Below are 10024 nucleotides of genomic sequence, written 5' to 3'. Positions count from 1 at the left end.
TTTACTTGTTTGTGTTCTTTTATATATGTATATGAAACCCTTTTATGAAAATGAAAAAAAAAAAAAATGTCAAAAAAGAATCTTTGCTCATGTTTACTCCTTATGTAAAATGTATTTGTGGGTATGGTGAAGACCACTATACAAGTGTTGTGAATTATTTTGATAATATTATAACAATAATGTAAATATAATTTACTTGGTATAAATTTTTTTTTAAAAAAACACCATTTAAGGAGGCGCCAAAAGAAAATCTTGCCTAGGGTGCCAAAGAGGCTAGGACGGGCACTGGCCTCACTCTGACATCATTGGACTTTTGTATTGATCTCTTTGAACTCTTATTACCTCAGCCAAGCGCACAGAGCTGAAGGTTATGTTTTACCTAACGTTTATCTGTTCGTCTGTCTGTCTCTTTGTCTGTTAGCAAGATAATTTGAATGGTTATGAACGGATTTGGATGAATCTTTCAGGAAATGTTGATAATGGGACAACAAACTGGTGATTAAATTTCAGTGATGTTCTGGATTACCGGAAATGAAAAAAATATCAAAAAATAGGAAAATAGGAACTGTGCCTGCGTCTTTAAGCGCGGTGGCTTATGGGTAATGTAGTAGTGGTAGGAAAGTGCATTGTGTGTATGTCCCACCTGGTACTCTCCGAGTGCTCTAGTTGGATGTGTTATTACGATCAAAGCAGATGCATGCAATGCACACTAGCATTTAGGATGGAAACATCAGAACAAAAAAGATAAAAATGAGACGTATAATTTATAAAGAATATTTTATTGAAATCATTGATGCATGAAAGCACAATAGATGGACAACCTGAGTAGGGCGTAGGTGTGGAAATGTATTGCTTATTCATCACAGACTCAAATCTAGCATGCAGGACATGAGGAGAATTTCAAAAATAATATTTTCTTCTTATAGAGCTGATCATACCTGTGTATAACTACTGTTTCCACAAAAAGTTGTTAAAAGTCAGTGATGTTTAGAGTAATCGGTTACTTTGTTCTCCTCAGTGTGTCAAGGTTTCATTTTTTCAGGAAATTTACTTTGAAATGTATATTTTGATCTCGACTGCCAACTGTCCTCCGACTGTTGGCAGTCTCACTCATAAGTTCTCATAAGAATTGTCTTTAGTCTGACAGAAATGTCAAGTTGGCCACACCCAGAAAAAAAACACATAAGGACACATCAAAGTAATCAGCAGACGCCTCAAAGTCGATTTCTTTAAAAAAAAAAAAATTGTCTGAATAAATATATATTACACATTCTAATAAATGCCAAACATTTTTCCAGTATTTTTTGTCCAGCCCGGACACGTGAACATGTTTCTTACTTCCTGTTTTTTTTTTTTTTTTTGGGCTGCTTCTGCTTCTTTCTATGTGTCATCCTAACATGTGTAATCTGTCTCAATGTCTGTCTGGAGCTCATGCGGATTTCTAATATAAGCCCCAGGTAACAGACGCTGTCCGTCTCATCAGCAGTTGAGAAATGCGTTGGTCGTCATGATGCGAAGGACCTTCCTTGAGCTGTAACTGTACTCAAACTGCATGTTTTCATGAAAGAAATACAGGAATCCTGAAAGACAGCAGGGTAAACAAAATCACCGTTAAAGGGGCCTGTGCTGTACTGCTGGATAAAAGCTCATTGTGTGCGTTCACCATTACACCATTAATTAAGTGTTAAGATTAGTTTAGTAGTCATACCATAATGATAAGCAGCAGCATCGACTTCGTCAGGTATTCCAGGAAAATCTTCTTCTACGGATCGTGGATAACCAATGTCCATGCTGCCTGCAGCCTCGTCATAGCTGTGGATGACAAATCAAAATGATAGTAAAACCAGTCTAAACTAGGGCTGCAACACTTTCAAAGTACAACATTTTACATGGGAATTTACAGGAATTAATGGGAAATACATGCATCATCTTGACTTTAAAAATAAAAAAAATAGAAATAAAAAATGAATGCAAGTACAGTAGATAATATCTCTACCATTCCTTAATCACGTGCGCCTGGCGCACTAATTACTGCAGCATTAAGGCCATGCCCCCTGCATGCCTAACCTTCATCCTGATCAAACAGGTTCATTACTCAACATTGATATTTCTGGTGTGAAATTCTGATGATTTAAGAATAGTTCAATTGAATTTTTGAGGTTTAAGATTACGTTACGGTACTTTCTGCAAGTTTAAATTTCTACTACAAATAAACGTGTTGGAATGTTTTCTTGATCAGGATGTTAATATTTATGATTAAATAGGATACAGTTATTTAAACTTACTCCCAATTTCCGGTATATTCCAATAAATTGAACAAAAGTTTCGATTTTACAAATATTCCCAAAAGTCACGATCATAAATCATAAATGGGCAACTTCTATCACAGCAGGGAGCAAGAAAATTAAATTTTCTAATTTGAGGGCCACATTTTCAACATTTATGTCAGCATTTAGCATAGTGATCAATCTGAAAATTAACTGAGGAAAGAACAAAGGGTTTTGCAAGATTTTTCTTCTATCATTTTTGTGGGGTTTTTTTTTGTTTTGTATGTGTTTGGAGCCATTTTGTTTATTTTTGTCACCCTTTGGGTTAGGGGTTAAAGGGTTAGAATTTGGTGTATTTTTGCTCTTTCGGGTATCATTCTGTCATTTTGTGTGTTTTCAAAGTCATTTAGCGCATTCCTTTTTAGGGGCCACATAAAATCAGACCAAGGGCTGCATGTGGCATATGTCTGAACAAAATCCCTCAAGCAGTTTTCATATACAAATTCAATAGCTTGGTTGCCGTCACATATAATATCATTGGCATATTAATCTAAATAAAGTCACATACAGTACCTCCAATACTCTTCATCGGTAAACAGTAGGGTTTTCCCTGTGTCCTTTATGTATACGGCTGCATCAATCTTCCTTATGGTCTTGGGAAGGCCAAGTTTGTGAATGTACTTGGGGTAACCGTCAACAAGGTTGTATCCATTCAAAGCCCACATCCGGATCCCTGGTGATCAGAAATACATTTTTAGTCAATCCTTTGGTCTATCAGCAGAAAAACCAGACCACTAAATGTAACCCACCGCTGAATATAGTGACAACATCTCTCTCTGGGTTCTCGTAAGCAGCGTCTACCTTCTTAGGAATTGAGGGCCATGTTGATTTGATCAGTGTCTGTTCAGGCTCAGGCATCTGAGGATGGAGACGCCAGTAGAACCTGCAGGAAGGTGCAGCAAATTTGACTAAAACAAATGAAAGGTGACCATGGCTTGGTTTGGTACCAAGGGTAAAGCCTGTGTTTGGTTTCCACCATTCTCTGTGTGTGTCCTTGTTTTAAAGTGTTTATTGTGAAAGGTTATGCTGCTTAGCTTGTGCTTTGCATGCTGCTCTGTAGCGACTGATGTACGAGAGTATGTGTCAATAGTTAAAATAGTCAATAATGTACTAAAGTAAAATACTTTATGGCAGCCATGCACTCCTTGAATGGTCCAAGTGGGTGAGTAAGTAAGTATAAGTACCAGTAAAGTACTCGATGCTACATTTACCATCTACGACGATACAGGATGAAATTACTGACAAAATAAAATAAAATTGCATTGAGAAAGAAATCCTACTAATATATTGATCATATACATATTGATCCATTATGCTTGGACAATTTTAGCTGTTTTGGAGCTCACTCTTGTGATTCTAAACAGTTTATATTACAGGTTTCATGTACCTGTCTTTGAAGATGATGGTTTCTCCTCTGAGCTCAGTAACAGCATCAAAACTCAACTTTGGGTCACATTTGTCTGGGGCTACAGGCTTAGGCTTCACTTTCTTGTGGTCTGGGTTTGGACCTGTCATTGAGGTTACATATAATGCACATATTTAACAAATCAAATACATTATTGTAAAATCATAACGATGCCAAAAATAAAAAGGAAACACAACAACAACAAAAATGTTCCCACCATAAAGAGCTTGAATGCCCTCAATATCATCTTCAGCCAGTGGGTAACCAGTAGAATATGCATAGACAGGGTACATCAGCGCTCCTGGGTCTGAAGAATGAGACATCCCGAGGGCGTGGCCCAACTCATGAGCAGCTACTATGAACAGGTTGTAGGCTGCAGGAAAATAAAGTGGTTTCCACTCTTGAGATTAGAATATAATTGACAACTAAAATGTGAAAAGTATGTACCTGATGAATCTTTTGTCCATTGTTCGTCTTCATCAAAGTGTGTGTCTCCGCCCATGCCTTCACCAGGAGGGTAGGCGTGAGCCAGCAGTCCATTAGGACCATCAAAAGGGTTGTAGTCACCATGCTCTTCATCACAAAAACAACATTTTCAATAGCACAATGAGCACAGTGTAATGCAGGAAAGAAGTACCAGTACTGTCTTTCATGCTACATTCTGCTTTTTTGTTTGTCTTCTTACCGTGTGATCCAAAGCTGATCATTATATCAGCATTGCCATTGTACAGTTTCTTAAAAGTCAAGGGTGTGACATCTGACCAAACATTTAGGGCGTTGCGCATGGCTTTGTCCACATCAGACTTCTTCAGATCTGGTGTATAATTCACTATCCTAAGAGATAGAATAACATTGGGAATTAATAAATTATACTCTCTCTTTGACTACTTTACCTTTATATGGGTAAAACCATAAAAATAGATGATATTATTACCTGAATGTCACAATGTTGTTTTTCCATTTAAGATGTCGAGGGAAGTGGTTATATTCCCCAATATCGGGAACACCACATCGAGCCAACTGCATCACTCCCAAAGTATTATCATCCAGATTTCCTGTTACCTTCACAAAAAGAATAGAAGTGGAAAACCAGCACATAAATGGAAGGTAAAAGAAAAAGGCAAAAGTGGGCGTTTATCTACAGCGAATTACTTGACACATTTCATCAAAAGCACGGGACATTTAATCAAACCTCCAGTTTGAAGAACTTCTGCATTTCTTTGATCTTTGTTTGAAAAGCTCCGTATGTTGTTTGTCTTCCTTGGAGACCAGCTGGAAGGCCATAGAACTGTTGGAGGTATTTCTATGTGAACGTAAAATGAAAAACTTAATTCACTGACGAAGCCAAAATCTTAAAATCCCAAGAACATTCCAAGTTTGTTAAAGCTTACCTCTGCTAAAAGCCATTTGTCTTTGTGTTCAGATGACAGAGGCAGGGGAGAGGAATGAACAACCAGAGCCAGCAGCAAGAGCAAAGCTGTCATTGTTGGTACCTCTAATGTTGCCATCAAGTAGTCACTGAGTTCAAGAAGCTCCACAGAGAGTATTTATAGTGATCTTAGTCCACCCTTTTTCTTTTTTTTTAAAGAGTCCCTGTGATTCATGTAAAAGCACCTTTCCACTTCCTCTGTGTGTGAGGAATGTGCTTGTTTCTGTAAAACTCTAGTAACTGTGGTCTGAACTTCCAAAACTGATCCAACATTTCCCAAACTACCATGACAAAGCAACTTTGGCAATACGTCACACAAAATTGTCTCAAGTTTAATCTGGTTGATTTAAAAGAGATAACATAAAAAAATACATTTTTGAATATAAACAATATAACACATTTGTTGTTATCATCTTTGATTAGATGAATCAAAACTGACAAACAATAAAAAAAAATCTGGAATGTATACAATTCAGTTAATTCTCATTGTTGTACTTTTTAGTTCAGTTCAAGTAACGTATGAAGTTGAAGGACAAATAAAATAGTGCCATGAATTAAAACGTTTTACAGTATTATTTTGTATTATAACAATAACAGCCAAAGGCTGCTTATTCCAGTTCAATAGTTTTAGTATTTGTGTAATCTAAATAAAGTTGTGCTGTTTGGATCAATTTGTGAAAACGAGTTAACAACTAAACTTACTCACTTGAAGGGAAAGAGGAATATAGAGCACAATGACAAAAACAACAACAAACAAAAAAGATTCTTGAACTCAAATCTCAAACTGTAATTGTAAAATGTGTCCATTAACATCCTGAAAATACTATTTTCTTAAAAACAGAAAGGTTCTTTTAGGTTTTCAAACATGTGACATGCTAACTGGTGTAGCCTTTACTACATTAGTGTCTGTCAGAGATGATAAAAGTGTATAATTATTTTCTCCTTGAACAACAATGGCATTTTTTATGTCCACAAAATTTTTTTAATTATTTGAAATAATTTACTCATCTTTTAAAATATATACCATGTTGGCCAACAGACAACACTGGCCACCGGTGGCCCATGGGAACTCAGACAAACTCTATGACCCCACAGTAAAGACACCTAGGGCCTGTACTATGAAGCTGGATAAGTATATCCTGGATATCTGTCCATTTGTGAGCTTCACCTAACCAAGCATTCACCATCAGAGAGTCCCTGTCCTAAGAAGCAGGATATGAACATGTTCAGTGAAGCGAGTTGATTTCAGATAGACTCCTGTGACAGGGGTGAAGATTGCAGCGACAGACCAATCACAAACACGGTCACGGAGAAACACTGGTGTAGAGCAGCTGACGTCACAATTGAAGAATCATTCTTTAAAAATATGAAGAATTAAAATCCATAATTCACACCAAAAACAAAAGAATATCATGAAAGAATGAATGCAGGCAGGAAGCTGCCGACACTGTTAATGCATAAAAGCATGAGATTATAGAAGATTAATCCATCAGATGATCAGCGGTTTCACTTTACACAGACTGTTTCTATTCCTCCTCAATTTATCACATGACTGTAGATCAGTTCATCACATGTAAATCTATATCTTTCCTGAAGGATGTCATTGGTAAATGAAAGGATTGCATTCACCCATTAATATTTTTTCTTTCCTAGACAAAACTGTCAAATCCACTCACCAATCAAGATCTTCTAACAATGGGCAAGTCATTTTCCAAGTGAACTGATTGGTCAGGAGGCGGGACTTTTGTACTCACTCAGATCTTATCCACTTCTCAACCTGGTTAGGTGTTCAGCTTAAGTTACTATGGTGATTTAGCCCGGTAAGAAGTTAGCCAGAGTCGGAGTACAGCACACACTGGATAAATCTCAGAAGTGAATGTGATGAGAAATATGTAAACCATTAGCAAAATTACACAAAATCACATGAAAAACATACACAATTACAAAATATTGCACAAAAGAACTACAAAAATACAGAAATGTACTATAAAAACACAAAATGACAACAAAAATACTCAAAATGACTCATATAACACACAAAACAAACACAAAATTAGAAGAAAATATATAAAACATAACCAAATAACCAAACCGCACAAACCTTTTATTCTTTCCAGTTTTAAAGCTCAGATTGGTCATTCTAAATGCTTACTGAATGTTATTAATGTGACCCTCGGCTCAATCACGTTTTAGTGTAGCAGATAATTGCATATACAGCAAGAATCGTTCACTTTGTGATACAAGCATGAAATTTGGTACATATACTCAAACCCAACTCTTTTCAAAAATAACACTGGCCATGCAAAATTCCAAGATGGCGGCCCCAAAATTCAAGATGTCCACCCAAAAATTAGTTTTTTCCTTTATAACTCAAAATGCATTGATTTTAAGCCCCATAATTGTATTGAAGTTCTTGCGGATATTTTGGTACTAAGTACATGTCTGTATCTATTTCGGTTCGTGAGATACAGCATATAGATACTTGTACAGACTGCACAGAAATTCATAAGATTGATTGTTGTTAAGTGAATATGGTTATATGAAAATGTTATTTTCATAACCTGTTATTTTCAGTAGGGTTATAACATAAAATTTGACCCCACAATTCAAGTCCTTATAGATTGTGCCACAGAGCCACTTCTCAATGTCCTTTTACAAACAAAATTCGATGCTGACAAAAGCTTTTTCACCTGCGACTGCCCCGATTTAATCAAAACAAAATAACTCTTTAGTGTCACTATATTACAGTTATTATCAGAACAATTTGAGTAAATGTCTCGTAATGACAGTGTTTCGTACTCTGCAAGGGTTGCACTTAAGCAGCAAAGTCTGCAATGTGATTGAGGTAAAAAAAAACAAAAAAAAAACACAACACTCAAAACAAGAAAAAGAAACACTTAGATTATACATAAAAATGTAGGTCACGCTCATCTGCCTCCTGCATATGAAAACAAGGCAAAGTCTGTGAGAGCCAAGAATCCTGCTGAAACAGGTTTATTTTATTTTTTTTATTTTTTTATTCAGTTCATTTCTGACATGGTTGCAATCACAGAAATTAAATTTTGACATTCAGAGCAGAATCACATCATTGTTTTTTTGTTTTTTTTTGTTTTTTTTGTCCGGGCGACGGAAAAAAGCATTATGCTTATCCAGATCCGTCCCCTGTTTCTTTTGGACTAACATCATCTGTTTAGATGACTGCAAACAGTGTGTCTTACTCATACTGGGGGGAAGTGAAGTACAGTCAGGGGAAGTCTGTAGTTATTTTAGAGAGGCCACTGACCAGCACACGCACATGAAAACACAGACTACTGATTTGGGCTTGTTACATTTGTTGTCATCTGTAAATATTTACAGATGACAACAATCCACTGCTGGATGAGTGAAAACTTCCTTCAACTAAACCATGACAAGACGGAGGTGATTGTCTTTGGTAACAAGGAAAAAAGGACTACTGTCAGCAATTATCTTGAGTCTCGATCTTTAAAAGCTAAAGACCAAGTCAAAAACCTTGGTGTTCTGATTGACTCACATCTGACATTCAGCAGTCAGATCAAATCTATCACAAAAACAGCCTTCTACCACCTAAAGAACATCTCCAGAGTGAAAGGTTTAATGGCTCAGAAAGATCAGGAGAAACTGGTCCGTGCTTTTATCTCCAGCAGACTGGACTATTGTAATGGTCTTCTGACAGGAATCCCCCAAAAGATCATCAAACAGCTACAGCTGGTTCAGAACGCTGCAGCTCGGGTCTTAACCAGAACAAAGAGGTCAGAGCACATTACTCCAGTTTTAAAGTCTTTACACTGGCTCCCAGTCAGCCTCAGAATAGACTTTAAAGTTCTGCTGCTGGTGTATAAATCTGTGAATGGGTTTGGTCCAGAATACATCAGTGACATGTTAGTCAGGTATGAACCCAGCAGGTCTCTCAGATCTATGGACACAGGTCAGATAGTGGAGCCCAGAGTTCACAGTAAACATGGTGATGCTGCTTTTAGTTGTTATGCTGCAAAGAAGTGGAACAAACTGCCAGCGGAGCTGAAGTCAGTATCCAATGTGAACATTTTTAAATCAAAGTTAAAGGCACTTTTTTTCTCTACTGCATATGATTGAGAGAGAGACTTTTTGTCATGTTGTTGATGTAATGATGATTTTAATTGATTTTACTGATTTTACTGATGATTTTAAATGTTGCTATTGATTTTAAACAATTGAATGTTTTATCATGCAAAGCACATTGAGTTGCCTTGTGTATGAAATGCGCTATACAAATAAATTTGCCTTGCCTTGATAGTCATTTTACACTCGTCAGATCGGCTGATTTTGGCTTAAAAAAGTAAGTTAAAAAAACTTTTTTAAATTGGATCATTTGTAATTAATTTGTATTAATTTGTATTATTACATTGTTTTCCAAAGGCATGTAAACTCTATCACATCTTTTAATATAACAACAGCAAATGGCATAGTGTATCGGTGTATATGAATATCCGTGTTTTTAATCTCAAGAAACCCCCTAACACACATCTGTTTGTGTTCACATCTGCTCAGCACTCAGACTGCATATTAAAAAAAAGGAAAGAGTGAATAATGTGTTTTCTTCTCTGTGTGTGATATGTCTTATGGTTGTTGTTCTGGATGTAAAGGAATTTACCACTTGGGAGAATATAAATGTTAACCTTAAGTTGACCTTGATCTACACAGTCATGTTTGTTTATTTGCTTTGCCTTGTACACTGACTTTAACATCTTTAATATCTAGCTCATGTCTGAAGACAAGCCAGATTCCCATGTGATGTGTTTTAACCCAAATAAATGAGGACAACTCATAAATATACTAGAGGAATTCCAGAGGAGGGCAGCAGAG

At 36.5% G+C, this 10024-nt stretch overlaps 1 protein-coding gene across 1 annotated transcript; it reads right to left on the bottom strand.

Annotated features, from left to right (window-relative positions):
• Positions 1-1303: 1303 nt before the first annotated feature.
• Positions 1304-5232, bottom strand: mmp13b (matrix metallopeptidase 13b). The gene is made up of 11 exons (XM_028464910.1): positions 5124-5232; positions 4925-5035; positions 4667-4794; positions 4418-4566; positions 4180-4305; positions 3950-4105; positions 3715-3835; positions 3077-3210; positions 2841-3000; positions 1709-1812; positions 1304-1580 (listed from the first exon to the last, which is right to left on the bottom strand). The coding sequence occupies exons 1-11, from the start codon at positions 5214-5216 to the stop codon at positions 1480-1482; spliced, it is 1383 nt and encodes a 460-aa protein (XP_028320711.1). The 5' UTR covers positions 5217-5232; the 3' UTR covers positions 1304-1479.
• Positions 5233-10024: the final 4792 nt, after the last annotated feature.

Source organism: Gouania willdenowi, chromosome 13 (assembly GCF_900634775.1).
Source record: "Gouania willdenowi chromosome 13, fGouWil2.1, whole genome shotgun sequence".
Classification (NCBI taxonomy): Eukaryota; Metazoa; Chordata; class Actinopteri; order Blenniiformes; family Gobiesocidae; genus Gouania; species Gouania willdenowi.
This window is presented reverse-complemented; position numbering and strand designations above follow the sequence as displayed.

Excerpts from the sequence above, each read along its gene's own strand:
- mmp13b (XM_028464910.1), bottom strand. The coding sequence starts at position 5,216 with ATGACAGCTTTGCTCTTGCTGCTGGCTCTGGTTGTTCATTCCTCTCCC. Across the intron at positions 4,567-4,666 it reads AACAACATTGTGACATTCAG|GATAGTGAATTATACACCAG; the intron begins GTAATAATATCA and ends TCTATCTCTTAG. Across the intron at positions 1,581-1,708 it reads TGCTGCTGCTTATCATTATG|GATTCCTGTATTTCTTTCAT; the intron begins GTATGACTACTA and ends GCTGTCTTTCAG.